Here is an 18,891-nt window from a genome sequence, read left to right on the forward strand (position 1 = left end):
TATATATATATAAATAACATCTCATATGGTGTACAGGGACCGAGGAGGTGTGTTCAGTCCAGATGGGGGTGATGAGAGCCCCTGGGCCACTCCCTCTACCCCAGCAACCCCCTCATCCCCAGCAACCCCCACTGAGGGAGAGGGCGATGGGCTGTCCTACAACCAACGCAGTCTCCAGCGCTGGGAGAAAGATGAGGAGCTGGGGGAACTTTCAACTATTTCCCCTGTGCTTTATGCCAACACCAACTTTCCCACTCTCAGGCAGGATTACCCAGGTGAGTGTGGAAGAAACACTATAACAATATGTACAACATCTTAGAAGACCAAACAGACCTAATTTTTATATCTGTTAGATATTGAACAGCTATTACACATTTCTCCTGTGACAGACTGGGCTAGTCGCTGTAAGCAAATCATGAAGGTCTGGAGGAAGGTGTCGGCTGCTGACAAGGTTCCATATCTGGTAGGTTCTCCAATTATTGTTTTATTTTGATTCTTATTAACTCAACAATTGTTTTCTTGTAACACAAATTTCTAAAATGTAGTCAAAGATGCCGGGCTCTTGTTATTTCGTGTTTTGAATTGTCCCTTGTGGCTTATGGTATCATTACTTTCATGCAGAAAGCCTCAAGTGAAAAATGACCAACACAGAAATATAGGACATTGTTAATCAAATTTCAACTGTGCGGTGGGTACTGCTTATTAGAACCTCAATGAGAAATTTGGCATTAGGATTATCTTGATTCAGCCAGCATGCATGTAGGATATTTCTGCAATTAAACAAAAGACATTGTTAATTATTAACTAATATTTTTGTTATGCAGAAGTAAGAATACATTTTTTTTTATATTCTTTCATTCTTTTTGTAGCAAAAGGCCAAAGATAACAGAGCAGCTCAGAGGATCAACAAGGCGCAGAAGGTGATTATAGCAGCACCATCCTTTTGCTGTTTTGTACCTTTCATTAGCATCGTGGTGCAGATTGTCCATGCCTACCATGTACTCTCCTCTTTCCACAGCAGGCAGAGAGTCAGGTGTGCAGGCCAATCAAGATAGAGGGAGTGCGGGTAAAGACTGAACGACCCAGTTTACACCTCCAGATCCCTCCACCTTCAGGCTCTACATCCATCTCTTCCCAGCCCAGCTCTGCAGAAAGCCCATTTCTCTTCCCTCCAGATTCAGGATCATCCTCTGTCTTTTTCTCAGATGGACCTGTTAAGACCCCCGGGTCAGCTGAAATCCGGACAGATCCCTTTACTAAGCTTCCTCCTCAGTCGCCCCATTCTCACTCTCACCCCACCACACCCTTCTCCCATGCTGGGGCCAGCCCCCTACAGGCCTCTTCCTCAGGTTATTCCGCTTCCGGCCCACAGGGTCCTCCTCAGGGACGGCCAGCCAGTCTTGGCCCATTTGACATGCAACCAGGAACTCCTGGAACCCCCAGACGGGCTCAGCAGGTTGACCCCTACTTCAGATCACAGCTGCAGCAGCAACAGGGCCATCTACCACAATCGCAGCAAGGCTCCCAGGAGTCCCTTGGAGCTCCAGAAAGTCCTCATTCAAGAGGCACAGGGCTTGGGGAGTCGCCCATCTTCTCGCCACCCCACAATACCCACTATGGAGACCCTTTCAGAACCCAGCAAGGGATGGGACGGTCAGAATATGGTTCATCCCCATCACCCTCTGCAGTGGCTTCCTCACCTGCAAGCACAGGGCAGTACAAGGCTGATATGAGTGCACCATCTCCACGCTCCTCTGCAGTTGGAAGACCTGATCTATCCACTGAATCTCCTGCTGGGATGCTGGAGTCTGGGGATGGTTTATTCAAGGCACCTATGACTCCACGAATGCACCAAGGGGAGGGCGGGACACTTCATCCTGGAGCTTCCCCTAGCCACCCCTCTGAAGGCTACAGGCATTCTCCTTCCCACCCTTTCTCCGACCCCCACACTCAGCCATCACTGACTCCCAGGCCGCAGTCAGGTGACAATTGTTCTCTCGGACCTCAGAGACACCCTGTAGCTCAACAGGAACTATGCCCTAGAGTACCCTCCAGCCCACAGTCCCAGGGCAGCTCTCAGTCTCCCCACACTCCTGGTGGCCATTCCAATGATGCCTACTCTGTCCATTCTCCTGCTAACCCTCGTTTCCACTCTCCAGACCTTTGTTCTCAGCCACCTTCAAGGCCACAATCTAGAGACCCTTTTGCTACTATCCACAAACCCCCTCGTCCCCCTTCTGTTGCCCCAGAGGGAACTGTAAGTTACAAAAGCTCACCTCATCCTAACCAGCAACCTCCACCCCATCCGACTAACAGTTCCATAGGTGATCCTCTCTCTGGTAAACCGTCAGCACCTCCTACCTTTGGCCGCAGCCTCAGCACGGGAGGTTTCCAAATAACTCAGCAGCAGAATCAGATGTTACAGGGTCAGCTTCAGCAACAACAGCCACAAACTCAGCAGACTATGAGTGCAGACGGCTTCAGCTCCAGGGTGCCACCCTCTTCTGGGTCTCAAGAACTACCAGCTGGCCGCCCTCCAGATGCACCTCATCAGCCAGCTTTGCCAGGCACTCAAGAAATGCCTGACATTTCAGCAGTGCAGGACCCTGCATTAGTAGGCCTGAGCCCCTCTGAGCTGGAGAAGCACCGACAGGTATCAACCTATTAGCCAGTGAACAATCATGCTATGCACCTCCTAAGTCTTTTGTTAATCAAAGCTTGTTGTTTTTTTTTTTTTTTTAGCGACTGAGGCTGAGGGAATTCTTAATCAGACAACAAATGCAGAGAAATTCCATCAGACAAGAGAAGGAAGCGGCTGCTGCTGCTGCTGCTGCTGCTGCTGCTGCTGCTGCTGCAGCTGCTGCTGCTGGCAGTACATCCCCTGGCTGGTCTGGAGCAGAGATGGGAGCCTTTCAACAAGACAAGGCCCACAGAGCACCACCACCTTATCCACAGGTACAAACGCCTTTACAACAGTGTGATGTAGCAATTAGGAATATGTCTTTGCATGGCCTGTCTTCAAACTTAAATACTTGCTCTGCTGAGGAGTTGGTACTTTCAACTCTTTGTTGACTGGTGCAAGTTAAATGTCGAAGTAGCAAAGTGAGCGGGTTGGCTGTGAGTGAGTTGTAATCAAAGGGTTGGTGGTTCAATCCTCAGCTCCTTCTGTGTCTCCTTCAGTGTCTTGCCCAAGTGTCCTTGGGCAAGACACTGAACCATAAATGGTCAGAGAAGTGCCTCGCATGGAAGCTCGCTGCCGTCGGCGTGTGTTGATGAACGAGAGGCAAAATAAACTCTGTAGAAATGCAACAATTTATTACAAATAAAAGGAATGTTACATTTGCCTCTTTTTCCTCTTATTACTTCCTTTAGGATCGTGTTGCTGTTACTACTGCTGGACCTCAGATGTCTGTGACAGGGAAGATGCCCATGGCTGTTGGAGGCATGGAGGATAAGCTCATTCGCCCACCACCTACAGGAACCCCTGCCATCATCGATCCAAGTGCACTAAGGTAAACGCATCATTGAAGTAGATTCACAATTGTTGTGAATTACTACGACTTAGTTCCCCTGACACAGTTAATCATTCCCCCCCACTGTTTGAACAATGGTAACACAAGGATTTGACAATTTGTGTTGGCTACTTAAATAATTAGCACCCTAAATTAATACCACCCCTCACATCTTAAAAATTCTGTATTACTGTCTACACCAGAGGGTACTGCAGGGGGTCCGTGAAATTTTTGGTTGATTAGACAATTAAAAAACAAAAAAAAAAAAATTAAAAAATTAAATTTTTTTTCTTTCCCCAAACATGAATCTGTCCATTATTTTAATAGTTCAGCATTGTATGCAAGATAACGGCTATCTTTATGCATGGCAGTGGCACTAATAGGCCATCACTCATTTTCGTTTCCACATTTATGTTTAAAATGAAAACATCAATTTGAATAGCTTGTATGCATGATTATCATGCAATTGACAGACAATGTTGATATTGGCATTGGTATCAGCTGACAAGGTATGTTTATAAATGGCAGTGGCACAGCCACCCTACTCACTGTACCTTGCACATGTTTAAAATAAAAACATGAATATATGAACCTGTGTATTATTTGAATAGCTTAGTATTGAATGCACAATAACAAGGTATGTTTATACATGGCACTAGGCCCAGTTTAACTATAAAACACAATTTTTTACTATATATATATAGTCGGGGGGGGGGGGGTCCCTGCTCCATCTCTCTCTATCAGTTTGGTGGTCCTTGGCCTGAAAAATGTTGAAGACTCCTGGTCTACACGGTTAAAATGGAAATGTATTTTCTGTCCTTCAGGCTACCAGGGCCCAGCAGACCTCAGGGCATGTTTGCCCGTCCTCCATTCCCTCCTCAGTGGCAGGGCCAGCCTCCAGGTCCAAGGAGGTTTCCCCAGCCTGGCATGGAGGCTATGGGCATAAGGCACAATGTCAACCCTGCTGCCAACATCCAGGGCATGGAAGGCATGGGTAACCCTCACACCATGATACCAGGACATGGAGGAGAGACCATGCAGCCAATGGGTCAAGGACCCCCACCACAGTTCATTGAATTGAGACACAACTCGCAGAGGCTTTCCCTACGACCTCAGTTTATGCCCCGTGGACCCCAGCCAAGACCACGTCTCTTTATTCCACAGCAAGAGATGGCAGCACCTTATGTTCAGCAACATCCCATAGCTCAAGCTGGTGGCATTCAAACAGAGGGGGGCAGCAACTCACAGCTGGGATTACAGCAGGGTGCACTGTCTGTTTTACTGCCTCACCAGTCTACAGGCCCAGTAACACAACAGCCCCACTTGCAACCACAGGCAGCTACTTCCACTCCAAACATTCCTGGCGCTGAGCAGCATCAGCTTCGACAACCAAGCCTAGTCACACATCCCCAGCCTGCCACGGCAGAAAATGGTGAGGAGCTGCCAGAGCCTGACCTAGAGGGGCTTGGGGATGCCCCAGGGGATGGAGGTGTCGAGGATGAGGATGATTTGGCTCTAGACTTGGACCCTGACAAAGGAGATGATGACTTGGGCAACCTGGACAACCTTGAAACCAATGATCCACATCTAGATGACTTGCTTAACAGTGATGAGTTTGACCTGCTGGCATACACCGACCCTGAACTGGACCAAGGAGACCCTAAAGATGTCTTCTCAGACCAGCTGCGGTTGGTGGAAGCAGAAAGTGAAGCACCTTCCTCTGGATCTGCGCTTGTTAAAGTGGAAGCAAAAGCCAAGGTGGAGCCAGGGCGGAAGTCTCTCACAACAGCTCCTGCCATTGCAAGGGGGTCTTCTACCCAACTGCCGCCCTCTGCAGACACTGTTGATACCTCCAAGGTAAAAGTAGAGGACAGAGGTCTGACCCCTCAGCTGCATCCAGGACATACTGTGGTAAAAGATGAAATGGGAGATGCTGTGTCAATGCTTCTTGGTGGGAACACGTCATCAGCCAAGCCTGCACAGCCAGAAAACCAGTCAGCTTCACTCAGTTCTGTTCGATTAGGGGGACTTCCGTACCCCCTGTCAGGCCAAGCTAACGCATTGCCTTTTCCTCCAGCTGCTGCACATGCAGATATCAGTGATGATCCGCTGGGGCTGCCTGATGTAGGGGAACAGCACTCTCTTGCTGATTTGGCAAAGGTAGAGAGCTCTTTAGATGGTGAACTGCCCCTTCTAATACAGGATCTTCTGGAGCATGAGAAAAAGGAACTACAGAAGCAGCAACAGCAGCAACAGCTCAGTTCCCTCCACCAGGGAGGCATGACGCCACATTTTCCTGGCCTCTCAAGTCAACAGCCTAACCCACAGGCACCCGGACAGATGATGCTGCCACACCACCATCGTCCACCACCCCAAGGAATGATGGCTCAGCCAGGGATGGTACCCCGTGCTCCGCACATGTTGCAACAACAGCAGCAGCAGCAGCAGCAGCAGCAGCAGCAGCAAAGGCTTATGGGACCTGGAATGGCACCTCCACCTCACATGAATATGGCCCAGCAGCAAGCCATGGTGAGGATGGGTCAGCCAGGGATCCATGCAGGTGTCGGTCATCAACCGCAATCGCAGCCATTGATTAAACCACCTCTGGCCAACAACTTCTTCCCAGATAAAGGTAAGCGCTGTGGCTTGTCGCCGTCATCACTCTGTGTCATGATGTTCTTTTCGTACTATAGCCACAGACTTTGTCTTACTCTTTTATTGCAGATTTAGACAAATTTGCTACTGATGACCTCATGGATCCCATTGCCAAGGCAAAGATGGTGGCACTTAAGGGCATCAAGAGAGTGTTGGCACAGGATCCAATGGCTGTTCCTTCTGGCATAAACAGGTATTTTGTCTTGTGTAAAGCTTTTATACATTAGTTTGACTTTTAAGTTGGGTCAGTATGTTTTCATCAAACAGTTTTAAAGGAGCTGTATATAACATTAATATAGCAGCAAACAACTATTACTAAGATATAATGGACTGATGTCTACCTGAGCAGAGAATCAAGTCACTCTCCCTCTGTGTGTTGTTATCCGAGCTTCTCCTTGCTTTGTTGTCATAACCGAGCCCTGCATGCGTGCTTAAATTCCATGTTCGTGCATCTGCACTTGCCTCACTGATTAGCTCACTGCCGCTGCTTAAATGGGTGGCAGAGGTCCGTCTACAGAGGGATTTCCGTGAATTGTTTTTTACGTCATAGGCCGTTTATTTTTACTGCAGAACCGAAGTTCACAGGTGCGAGCCCCCCCTGACAACACTTAATTTGGGGTAAAAATAATATGTATATATTTTGCTAATTGTGGACATATTAGAATTACACCTGGCAGTGTATTTTTATCCATTAAGATCAGATGCCATCATAAACTTCAGCCTCAAAATTGTCCACTGAATCAACACCCCTCGACATGTTCCAGCTCCAAATTATTGTAATGTTTTCAGTTACAGAGTTGAGGGATCATCTGAGTCCTTGTCTATAGTCATACATTTTCACAATTAGAAATAAATACACAACTGAGGTACCACCGTTGCCAAATTTAGAGCCTGGAAAAAACCTGTATTGGTATTCTTTTAAACTTTAGAATTTGTAGTGTTGCTTTCTAAGAATGCACCGATCTGACCTTTTCAGTCCCAATACCTGGACTAAAGGTATCAGCCGGTACCAAGCATCGATCAGATACTGGTGTTTAATTAATAAGCTTTATGCCTCACTGTGTGGAAGTGACTGGGATCATTCTTTTATAAGTAAGGCAACGTCAGGCTAGGCTTAAACATTGCTTTCCTAACTCTGTAAAACAATGTGTAACAAATAAATACATAGATATAAATATACTGAATTGTTATTTCTTAAAATAAGGGTATTCGACACCAGATCGGCCTATTGTCACCAATACCCGATCCAGCCATTTGAGTCGGTATCGGAACGCTATCGGTGCATCTCCATTACTGGCACAACTGTTTGCTCAGGCAGATGTTAAGAATTATTTCGGAAGTGCATGTTAGTCATGTTGTTTTCTCAAGACTGCTGTCCACTCCTCCAAAGGGAGTGAGCTAGTGTGCAGCAGTGTCATAACTGTCTAACCTAATGGCATCACAAGACACCCATCAGGTGGTGGTAACATCATGGTTCGGTAGGCTGCAGGTATAGTAATACATTTTATTATGTCCTTTCTCTTCAGGCAACAAGTTTCTCTGCTTGCTCAGAGGCTGGCCTCTGCCCCGGGCACAGATCCAGGTCAACTTACTCCTGGACCTCCAAAGGTATGCTGTGTTGCTTGATTGATGATGAATGATTGATTAACTTTCATTGTATGTCTTATGTAGCTGATTGATTCAAATTTATTTCTTTTTGTGTTTAGGAGGGAGAAACCAGTGATCCCACTCAGTCGAGACCTAACCCTCCCCAGTTTGTGCAAGGAATCATCAGTATGTTCTACCAATAATGCCTCTTGTTAAACATGTATCAGTCATAAGGAAATGTTATATTTCTGTCCCCATACTCTTTTATGGTTGTCTCAAATTATCCTCATATTTTACAGATGATGCAGAACAGCACCAATATGAAGAATGGCTTCTTCACACTCAGCAGTTACTCCAAATGCAGTTGAAATTTCTGGAGGAACAGATTGGAGTTCACCGCAAATCACGCAAGGCACTGTGTGCTAAGCAACGCACTGCTAAGAAAGCTGGAAGGGAGTTTGCTGAGGCAGATGCAGAGAAACTAAAGTTGGTAACAGAAGAACAGAGCAAAATTCAGAAACAGCTTGACCAGGTGTGTAGATTTTATAGAAACTAATAAAGACAAATAAATATACCTTTTTGTTTTGTTTTACAAAACAGTAAAGGCTCTTGATAAACAAATTCATATCTGTTCCTAATTGTTCTGTTCTAGGTTCGGAAGCAGCAGAAGGAGCACACCAATCTCATTGCAGAGTACAGAAGCAAACAGCAGCAGCATCAGCAAAGCTCAGGTATTCTTCCTCCGGGTCATTCTGCACAGGGGGCCTCCCCTCACATGTTTCCCAAGATGCCTGGCCAGATGATGATGGGCCAACAGGGAGCACCAGTAATGGCCCAACACCCTGTTGTGATGCCCCAAAGCGGAATGCCTGTCAGGATGCCCCAAGGGCAGCCCTTTATTGGTGGAGCCCAACCCCAGCTTCCTGCTGCTCTTGTAGCCAGGGCCCCCAGGGCCCCAGGTCCTACTGGTGCTCCAACAGGATTCTTCCCACAGGGGCCTGGGATGCAAGGTGCAGACCCAAGGCTTCTTCAAGAAAGACAGCTTCAACATAGGATGCAGATGGCAAAGCTCCAGCAGCAGCAGCAGGTTATGATGGGCCAGCAACCAATGCCACACCCAAATCAACAGTCTGGCTTAATCGCTCAGCCGCCATCCAATATGATGGGGAACCCACTTATGGCCCAACAACAAGCAAACACTCAACAGGGAATGCTAGCCAACCAGGCCAACACTCAACAAGGAATACTAGCCAACCAGCCCAATCAGCAGAGCATGGTGCAGGTTCCACAAGGAATGGTTGGAGGCCAGTCTGTGGCTCCACTCTCACAGAACCTTGCTGGAGGCCAGTCTATTAATCATGGTCAAGCCATGATGGCAGTTCAACCAGCGATTATGGGCAACCCACCAGTTGCACCATCCCAACAACAGAGGCCCCAACTTATGATGAGCCAGCAGGGAATTGTTGGATCTCCTGGTCACCCTGGCCTCAGGGGTCCCCAGGCCCAATTGACTCCACAACAACAGAACATTCTGGCCCAACGCATGCTTGCATCTCAGCAACAGCATCAGCAAAATGTTGCAAATTTGGCCCACCTTCAGCAACAGCAGATTGCACAGCAAAGACAACAAACACAATTGATCAGTCAATCCAACCAAGAGCAAGGTGTGCTTTCCCAGCCCTCTACACCACAGATGGGCTCCTCGCCTTCAGCAGGAAGTATCACGCCCCAGCCACAGGGAGCTACAGACAACCAAAACTCAGGCCCCAAAGAGGGTGGGATCCTCAGCCCTGATTCAAGAACGCCACCGCAGCACAGTGGACCCTCCACTCCCAATCAGATGTCCCAACTAGGTGCTACAAATGATCATCAAACTGACTTGGGAAGACAGCAATTACAACAGCAGCAGCATCAAAACCAGGTTTATATGGCCCAGCAGCAACAATCAAATCCTCAATCTGTACCTGAACCTCAAACAGGTTTGGTTGGACATCAACAAACTGGTGTGCTTCAGCAACATCAGCAACAACTTCCGCTCACTCTACAGAGGCAAGGTTCCCTCAATGTTGACAAGCCCATTTTGATGACTGTTAAAGAGGAAAGGAAACCAATTGATTTCTTAGCACAACAACAACAACAGCAAACGGTACAAAATGCCATGCAGCAGTCACAAGATCCCAACATCCAACAGCAGATCATAAACCAGAACCATCCTGGACAGCCACAGCCTGTTGTGATGGGTCATAACCCACAACAACAAGCCCTCATGGCCCAGCAACAAAAACAACAGGCTATGATGGGCATGATGAGAGCCCAGCAGCAAGGGATGATGGTGCAGAGGCCTGTGGTTCCACCTGGACAGATCCGTACCCCAATCAACATCCAGGCTATTATTGCTCAGAATCCTCAGCTCCGCAATCTTCCTCCAAACCAGCAGATACAGCACATCCAGGCCATGATTGCCCAGAGGCAGCTCCAACAGGGACAGATGCTGCGGATGTCTATGGGTCAAGGCCAGCAAGGTCAGTTGAGGCCTCATATGCCACCAGGACAGATGCCACAGGTTGTGCAGCAGATGCCATATGGAGCAATGGGAAAGCCGGGAGCAGTGGGCACTCCGCAACAATCAGGCATGTTGGGTCAACAACCCGGTGTTGCTCCACAGATGCAACAGGGGATGATGGTCCCTGGGCAGCAACAGCCACAATTAGGGGAGATGATGCAGCAACATATTATGAGAGGCCAGGTACCAGTGCCACCTTCACCCATGGACCCGGGCCGAATGGTAAGGCCAACATCTCCACGCCAGCCAATTGCCAATTCTCCTGGACACTTTAATCAAGCTATGGGTATGCGTCCACCCACTCCCAACCAGAACCAGCAAGCACTAATGGCAGCTGCAGCAAGCCGCATGCAGGGTTCTCCATCCCATGCATATTCTCCAAGAGGTCCCTTTGGCATGAGCCCGGCCCACCCAGCCTCGCCTCATTCCTCCCACGTCTCCTCACCTTCTATAGCTGACAGCAGGGCTGGAAGGGGGAGTCCGTACAGCCATGTCAGGGCCTCTCCACTCAGGTCACCTGGAGCCAAGAGTCCGCTTGACTGTCCTGGACTGAAAGTAGAAGCTCAGACATCGGGCAATGAAACATCTCACTCAGCCTCAGTTATCCCCAATGGCCCACAGAAAGGCTTAAATGTTCAGCAGCAGGTAACAGAGAACCATGGTCCTCACACACATGGTCCTAGAGTAGGGGAGCTATGCAAGATGACCTTACAGAACATTAAACAGGAACCACGAGAGGTTCAATGTGATGGTGTGCCAGAGGCTCATCCTGGGGCTATAAAGCGAGAAGCAACGGGTGAGGCAGTTACTTCTGGGAACAACACTAGCTTTATTAGTGCTGGAAACATGTCTGGAGACCCTGGAACTCAAGGCCCTCGATCTGAGACTGGACAGCAACTATTACAGAAACTCCTGAGAACCAAGAACCTTCAGCTTGGTGCTCAGAGGCCTTCTGAAGGCATCCACAATGAGATCAATGGCCACATTAACAGCAAACTAGCAATGCTGGAACAAAAACTTCAAGGGACTCCACGGAATATGGAGGTATGTTTTCTTAGTTCATTCATTCCATTTGCTCTCTTTATGTTGCTGTATGCGAGTAAAGAACCTCTTTCCCTTTCTTGACCCTTGCAGGATTTACAGTCTATAACAAAAAGGTCTCCTGCACAAAAGCCAAAGCGCACTAATAAGGCAACTGGAGACAGAGGGCCTAATGCACGGAAGAAGAATAAAAAGGAAGAAGCTGGAAAAAGTGCTGAAGCCCTGATAAAGCAACTCAAACAGGTAAAAGGATAGCAAAAATTAATTTCCTGGGATTTTTGCCATTGCTGTTTTGCAGAGTGGTTCCACATCATGTAGACTAACGGACATTTACCCTCCAGGGACTCTCTCTGCTGCCCTTGATGGAGCCTTCAATCACTGCCAGTCTGGATCTGTTTGCCCCTTTTGGAAGCAGCCCAGCCAATGGCAAAGCCCAGCTCAAAGGATCCTTTGGAAATGCAGTGCTGGACAATATCCCAGACTACTATTCTCAGTTACTCACAAAGGTATAACTAAGCTGCAACATGTACGGTGCAGTTTAAAAAAAAAAATAAAAAAAATACAACTTCAGAAATGCAGTCTTACAAAACCAAAGGATGATTTATGAGGATAATGTTTTGTACCCTTTACAGAGTAACCTCAGCAACCCACCAACACCCCCATCCTCCCTGCCACCCACTCCTCCACCTTCAGTACAGCACAAGCTGCTGAATGGCGTGACTCCTGGAGAGGAGCTGTCTGAGGGTCAGAAAGACACAGAACCAACGGAAGAGCCAATGGGTAAACATTGTTTTTCATGAATATTGAATTTGATCTGGAGTTGTACAGTAATTTGGTTCCTAATACTCTAATATTCTCCTGCAGATTCTGTTAAAGATGAGGTGAAGAGTGTCGACATTCTAGCAGCTCTCCCCACCCCACCACATAACCAGAATGAGGACATCAGGTACAATAGGACAATTCTCTTGAGTTCTTTGTCAAGCACAATACATGGATTTCCTGTTACTTAGTGCCTATAAATGTATGTTTTGTCTTTCTAACAGGATGGAGAGTGATGACGAGGATGCCCCAGAAAGCATCATCCCGGCATCTTCCCCTGAAAGTAACGTTGGGGATGAAACGCCACGTTTCCCTCAACTACGGGAGCCTAAAGAGGAGGAGACAGAGAGAGCAATATCCCCCATCATCCCCCTTATACCTCGCACTGCCATCCCCGGTATTATACAACATTCTGTAAATCCCCAAAACAACAGCAACGTTTCTCCCATTTTTGATGAATTCTATCCTGTGTGTTTCATTATGTTTTATTGTTCAAATCAATTTTCATGTTACTTTTTACATCCATTTATGTTATTAAAATGCAAAACAATTATGTACACATTTTCTTTTGTAGCTTTTCCAGAAAACAAACCATTTGAAGCAGCTGATAGCAAGGCTGTGTCCACATCTAACCATTGGGACAAGGCCAAAAACAATGAAGTGTCTGTTACATTCACATTGTCATCTGCTGCAGCTAAGGTACCAAGCCATAATCTCATTGCATTGCATCTTTGCATTGCATCATTACACCCTGTATAAAGTTTGTGTGAACTATGCCTTAAAATACATAACGGAACTTTTTTTTTTTTTTTTTGTTGTTTTTTACAGAAACTGAACCACGTCATGATGGCCATGGCCCAGCTGCTTAATATCAGAATGCCAGGTTCTTATGAGGTGACTTTCCCTCCTCAAAACCCTGACATGCCTGTAGTGGACGGGCCCGGGAAAGGACCTGACCAGTCAGGTATGCATTTAGAGATTGTTGTTTTGGCTTGTTCCTGTTGTCTCACTGGGTCGGGACAATCAAGACAACAGGGCGCGAGTGTGGCTCATGACAATTAACCCGTAATTAAAGACTAATATTAGGGCGGTCATGTTTTCTAGGGGCTCTGTGTACAAAGGACGGTGCCTCACCCAGTCAGGATGACTGGCTGAGGCAGTTTGATGTGTCTCTACCAGGCTGTACATTGAAGAAACAAGTGGACATTCTGGCACTTATTAAACAGGTCAGTCTTGGGAACTGTTAAAATGATTGATCTTTTTTTTTTTTTTTTTTTTTTAATCAAATGTTGTTCATATATTTCTTGAAAGCTGTATCACATGTACATTTTCTCCTAGGAATTCCAAGAAAAAGAAGACCAACCGGCCCAGCACTGTTACACAACCAAAGTAAATGACTTGGATGTGCGCCACCTTCCTGCTATACCAGTGGAGGAATCTCCACCACCATCTCCATCCCCTCCATGTCCTTCCCCATCTGTCCCAGTTCCCACTAGTGACATTGAACCTTCCAAAAAGTCAGCATCTCCATCCCCGCCCCCTTCCAGTCCCACCATTGTCCAGTTCAAGACCGAGACTGAACAGGACGATGGGCCCACTGTTGATGCTGCTCAACCAACTGATGTCACAGAGCCTGAAGTTGCTGACCCAGAGTCGGTTACTGAACCGGCAACTGCCTCTGCAGTTCCAGATCCTTCTGTTCCCACTGAGCCAACTGAAGTCCTTCTGTGTCCTGCTATCAAGGAGGAGGACATGTCCGCTGATCCAGCTCAACCTCCTCAAGATTCTCCTGACAACATGGAGTCTTCCCCTAAGGCAGTCAAGCAGCGCAGGCCTCTCTCCCCTGATGAGGAGGTGGTACATCCCAAAGTGAAAAAATGGAAGGGGATTCGCTGGAAACGTCTTCAGATCGTCATCACAATACGTAAAGGTGGGTCTAAGAAAGAAAGCAGCCGCGAGGTGTCTGAGCTAATGGAACGCCTGCGCATCACTCTTCGACCAGACAGGCTGCCTCGGGACAAACGTAAATGCTGCTTCTGCCACGAGGAAGGAGATGGAGCCACAGATGGACCTGCCCGGTTGCTCAACATTGACGTGGACCTGTGGGTGCACCTCAACTGTGCCCTGTGGTCCACAGAGGTGTATGAGACGCAGGGGGGAGCCCTTATCAACGTGGAGGTAGCCCTGCGTCGTGGATTGCGAACTCTTTGCGCATACTGCCAGAAAACGGGCGCCACCAACAGCTGTAACAGAATTCGCTGCCCGAACGTCTACCACTTTGCGTGTGCCATCCGGGCACGCTGCATGTTCTTCAAGGACAAGACCATGTTGTGCACCCAGCATAAGCTGAAGGGCCCCAGTGAAGACGAGCTCAGCATGTTTGCCGTTTTACGGCGCGTCTACATTGAGCGGGATGAGGTGAAGCAGATTGCCAGCATCTTGCAGCGAGGCGATCGTATCCACTTGTTCCGTGTGGGCGGTCTCATCTTTCATGCTGTTGGCCAGTTGCTACCATCCCAGATGGCCAACTTCCACTCGCCCACTGCCATTTTCCCTGTTGGCTATGAGGCCACACGCATCTACTGGAGCACGCGGGTGCCCAACAAGCGGTGTCGCTACCGCTGCCGCATCAACGAGGACGACGGTCGTCCCCTGTTTGAGGTGCGTGTTCTGGAGCACGGCATGGAGGACCTGCAGTACCGGGACACTACTCCAGAGGGTAAGAACTCATACGCTGCTCCCACTTTATATGATGTAGTATTTCTGTGTTGTACTGTTCCACTTGAAATAACTCTCTTGACCACTGACTGTTTAATGCACCACCTTTTGTCTTTAGGGATCTGGGAACGGGTGGTTCAGCAGGTGGCTAAACTCCGAGACGACTCGTCCATGTTGAAGCTGTTCACTGAACATGTCAAGGGAGAGGAGATGTATGGCCTCACCGTTCATGCTGTCATGCGTATCACCGAGTCGGTAAGAATATGCAGCAGGACATTGTATCACCTTGTCCCCCATTTAATTTAGTCTCGGGACAAACATTTGGTCCGTTAATTAAGGTAAATCTGGTCATTTTTAAGAAAAAAAATTTTAATTGCCGAATCAGTTCAAGGTTTGAAACACAGGCAAAGCTGAAAAAGTCAGCTGATTGATTTTTATAGACTAAAGCAAACATCACAAGCAGACGGAACTAGAGATGCACCCAATGCAATTTTTTAGGCCAATGCCGATTTACCACTTTCCTGAAAACATTTGGATTTCTTCGCCGCTATTAGCGACTTTGGAAATTATTTATCCTTTTGTTACTTTGAAATACATTATTGTATATTTATTTAAATACTTTGATGAAAATAAATCCTGGCCCTCTCCGTATATTTTATTTTACAAGATTACATTTGCCCAATACAAATTTTTTTGATTTGCTTGAAAGCATCATAATGCAAATCAATGTAACCTTTGTAAACCTCTCTGAGACCTCTGTCCTCAAACGAGCCACACACACACGTCATCATTGTGGAAGTTCTTCAGTGCGGAAGTTCTTCAGATGCAAAACTATTATATGGTGGCGGCACACGTCTGTAGATTTTAATCGGTAAAAAAAAAAAATGAAATATGAAGACTGACTGCTCGGCAGCCGATCGATCGGTGCATCTCTAGACATGACATTAGACAGAAACCTTGACCACACACAAAGTTAAGGCCTGCCTTAATGCTTCTACTGTCAAAGTGTGGAATCATGTCAGTGCATGATTAACATGAGTTTTGTTTGTTGTGTGTTAGTTGCCTGGAGTAGAGAACTGCCAGAACTACCTGTTCCGATATGGCCGGCACCCTCTGATGGAGCTCCCTCTGATGATCAACCCCACTGGCTCTGCTCGCTCTGAACCTAAAGTCCCCACACAGTGCAAGAGGTAAAGCAGCACTACTTTAGCAAGAAGCTAACGGTAGCCATGAGGCGTGTTGATTTCATGTTTAATACTTTTGTACAATATCTCAATAACGCATTATATCAGCGAAGCATAGCAATAAAGCCAATTATACAGTTTTTATTCATTATCTTCATATTTCAGTACTTATAAAGTTTGCCCTCCACCTGGCAACACATTCCTTTATAGTAGATAAGAAGCATGCTTGATACTAATTCTAAATGTATCTTCCAAATGACGCACTTTCTGTTTTCTGTTTTGTCTGAAGGCCTCACACTCTAAATAGCACCAGCGTGTCAAAGGCCTACCAGAGCACCTTCACTGGAGAGCTCAACACACCGTACAGCAAGCAGTTTGTCCACTCCAAGTCGTCCCAGTATCGACGGCTGAAGACGGAGTGGAAGAATAACGTGTATCTGGCACGATCACGCATTCAGGGCCTGGGTCTGTACGCTGCTAAGGATCTGGAGAAGCACACCATGGTCATCGAATACATCGGCACTGTGATCCGCAACGAAGTGGCCAATCGCCGTGAGAAGATCTACGAGTTCCAGGTATGCCAACTGAACACTGGCACTTGAATGCAAAGTTAAAAAAAAAAAAAAAGAATTAATTTGGGTTAAAGTTTAAGGAATGGACAAAAAACGGTGTGTATGAACCTTTATTCTCTTTTAACCTTTATTATTCTTCTAACTTAGAACCGCGGTATCTACATGTTCCGCATCAACAATGAGCAGGTGATTGATGCCACTCTGACAGGAGGCCCAGCTCGGTAAGTGTTCGTGATTGGTTGTTTCTTTTCAAACCTTTGAGTCTAGTATGTTTTTTTTTTTTTTTTTGTTTTTTTTTTAACAGATTTTTTTTTCCCTCCTTTCCAGCTACGTCAACCACTCCTGTGCTCCGAACTGTGTTGCAGAAGTTGTAACATTTGACAAAGAAGACAAGATTATCATAATTTCCAGCCGCAGGATCCCTAAGGGAGAAGAGGTGCAGTGCCTTAGAAAACCAACCGCCGCTCACTCTTACACGCCTTTCATTTTATCGTTAACTTTCTTTGTTTCTTACTTCCAGCTGACCTACGACTACCAGTTTGATTTCGAGGACGACCAGCACAAGATCCCTTGCCATTGTGGAGCCTGGAATTGCCGAAAGTGGATGAACTAACCAGAAGAAAGAAAAAAAATAAATAAAAAAAATGGCAACCTTCCCCTCTCACTTGGTGCCAGAACACTCCTGCGCCAAAGCCTTTGAATCCTACATAACCAGTGCATAAGCTGTTGTGAAAGTTGTGGAGGGATGCTGGCCTCAGTCGTTGAAAGACTAAAGCGTTGACACCTGTAGCCAAAGGTTTGAAGAGCATTAATCAATAAAAGCAACTGACCACCTCCGTCAACAGCAGCTTGATGGTGGGATTAACTCTCATGTTTGGACTAGTGAATCACCGTTTCCTCAGCCAAAACCCTTTTTCCTCCTCGACTGTTCTCAATAATCTCACAGTGGCTGGAAAACAATCCTCAACATCTACCAAATGACTCTGACCCTCCGATATCATTACACGTAGTGCAGAGCTCACCTGGAGCTTCGACAAAAAGCCATTTTTAAAATACTAAGAATGAACTAATGATGCATTTTTATGTTTTAAGTCGGACCTATTTCCTGTCTTCCCCCCCCCACCCCCCCCAAAAAGGCACTTTCCCATCAAGTCATCAATGAAGACATCACGGATATTGGCTAGCTAGACAATCTCGATGTGGCTCTGTGTAAAGAACTACATATGATCGATGGAGACAAGAAAAAAAAAAGATGTAAGTTAATATAAAATTTGAGATGCTATTCATCTGTGGCTCCAGATGTTCTGACTGTGTGGAGTCCCAAGGTGGGTTAGTTGGACCCAGTCTACCTCATTGATTTAGCGGGAAGCGACTGCTTTGTATAAAAACTGCTACTGTGGAATTGGGGCGGGCGGGCGGGGGGGGGGGTGTTTTTATGGGCTTAGCCTTCTCGGACAAGCAGGGAATTTTAAGCAGCAGGTTTGCTCTATCTACTCTATGCTGATGATTTACAATAATGAGCCAACATAATTATTATTCATGAGTTGTTTATACAGAGGAAATATATGACAGTTTTGATAAGATATTGCATTAAAATCACAATCAGAAGCTTAGCAGGTGTCCTGTATGCCACCAAATCCTCCTGGATGTTGATGTAGCTTTGTCTTTTTTTTTTTTTTTTAAATTTTTTTTTATTTATGCGTCTCAAAAACCATGTTTATCAGCTGTGTGAAAGCACAATAACATCCTTTATACGTTGCTTGAAACAGCGATGTGTGAGTGAACGGCTCTCGGGTCACGGTCTTTGAAGAAGACGACAAAGTCCGACATTAACCAAGTACAGTTGCTCGTTTGCTTCATACATTGAAGTGCCACTTGTTGGAAACCAGCCGGTGGATGCATGACTACTGTCCCCCCCCGTCCCCCCATAACTCAAATCTTTTCACAACTCAACCTTGAATCATGCCTCTTCCTCTCTTGGTGTTTAGTGGACTGTTGTTAAACTTTACTGTAGTAAGTCTTCCCCTGCCTGAGCTCAGCCTGCAGTGTTTCTACTCTTCTCTCCCCCCCCCCCCGTCGTGTGCTTTTCTAGTGCTGGTACTGTCCTCTCGAGGCTGAGCTGATGGCAGGGAAAGACTTATTGGAAAAAAGGGCATTTGTTTTCATTTCTATGTAAGATGAATGAAAAAAGTCTTCAAAAGGGAGCTTTACTAAAACTCCACCTTCCCATACTACTTTGT

At 46.6% G+C, this 18,891-nt stretch overlaps 1 protein-coding gene across 7 annotated transcripts in view; it reads left to right on the forward strand.

Annotated features, from left to right (window-relative positions):
- The window catches only part of kmt2d (lysine (K)-specific methyltransferase 2D), a 30,942-nt gene extending 12,903 nt beyond the window's left edge, over positions 1 to 18,039 (forward strand). For 6 of the 7 annotated variants that reach the window (XM_031844789.1, XM_031844795.1, XM_031844792.1 and 3 more), the window contains exons 29-55: positions 37 to 275; positions 390 to 463; positions 870 to 920; positions 1,019 to 2,653; positions 2,743 to 2,955; positions 3,373 to 3,512; positions 4,337 to 6,144; positions 6,237 to 6,360; positions 7,694 to 7,775; positions 7,874 to 7,940; positions 8,054 to 8,286; positions 8,407 to 11,361; positions 11,452 to 11,601; positions 11,700 to 11,864; positions 11,991 to 12,138; positions 12,223 to 12,304; positions 12,402 to 12,574; positions 12,752 to 12,876; positions 13,006 to 13,141; positions 13,282 to 13,403; positions 13,516 to 14,896; positions 15,014 to 15,150; positions 15,955 to 16,085; positions 16,369 to 16,654; positions 16,799 to 16,872; positions 16,979 to 17,087; positions 17,172 to 18,039. In XM_031844789.1, coding sequence (XP_031700649.1) covers positions 37 to 275; positions 390 to 463; positions 870 to 920; positions 1,019 to 2,653; positions 2,743 to 2,955; positions 3,373 to 3,512; positions 4,337 to 6,144; positions 6,237 to 6,360; positions 7,694 to 7,775; positions 7,874 to 7,940; positions 8,054 to 8,286; positions 8,407 to 11,361; positions 11,452 to 11,601; positions 11,700 to 11,864; positions 11,991 to 12,138; positions 12,223 to 12,304; positions 12,402 to 12,574; positions 12,752 to 12,876; positions 13,006 to 13,141; positions 13,282 to 13,403; positions 13,516 to 14,896; positions 15,014 to 15,150; positions 15,955 to 16,085; positions 16,369 to 16,654; positions 16,799 to 16,872; positions 16,979 to 17,087; positions 17,172 to 17,264 — 10,933 coding nt within the window. In that variant the 3' untranslated portion in view covers positions 17,265 to 18,039. The remainder of the gene's footprint in view (positions 1 to 36; positions 276 to 389; positions 464 to 869; positions 921 to 1,018; positions 2,654 to 2,742; positions 2,956 to 3,372; positions 3,513 to 4,336; positions 6,145 to 6,236; positions 6,361 to 7,693; positions 7,776 to 7,873; positions 7,941 to 8,053; positions 8,287 to 8,406; positions 11,362 to 11,451; positions 11,602 to 11,699; positions 11,865 to 11,990; positions 12,139 to 12,222; positions 12,305 to 12,401; positions 12,575 to 12,751; positions 12,877 to 13,005; positions 13,142 to 13,281; positions 13,404 to 13,515; positions 14,897 to 15,013; positions 15,151 to 15,954; positions 16,086 to 16,368; positions 16,655 to 16,798; positions 16,873 to 16,978; positions 17,088 to 17,171) is intronic. The other variant, XM_031844794.1, reaches the window with a different exon arrangement.
- The last annotated feature ends 852 nt before the right edge of the window (positions 18,040 to 18,891 follow it).

The sequence above is a fragment of the Anarrhichthys ocellatus genome, unplaced genomic scaffold (genome assembly GCF_004355925.1).
Source record: "Anarrhichthys ocellatus isolate YVR2014 unplaced genomic scaffold, GSC_Weel_1.0 scaffold5, whole genome shotgun sequence".
Lineage (NCBI taxonomy): Eukaryota > Metazoa > Chordata > Actinopteri > Perciformes > Anarhichadidae > Anarrhichthys > Anarrhichthys ocellatus.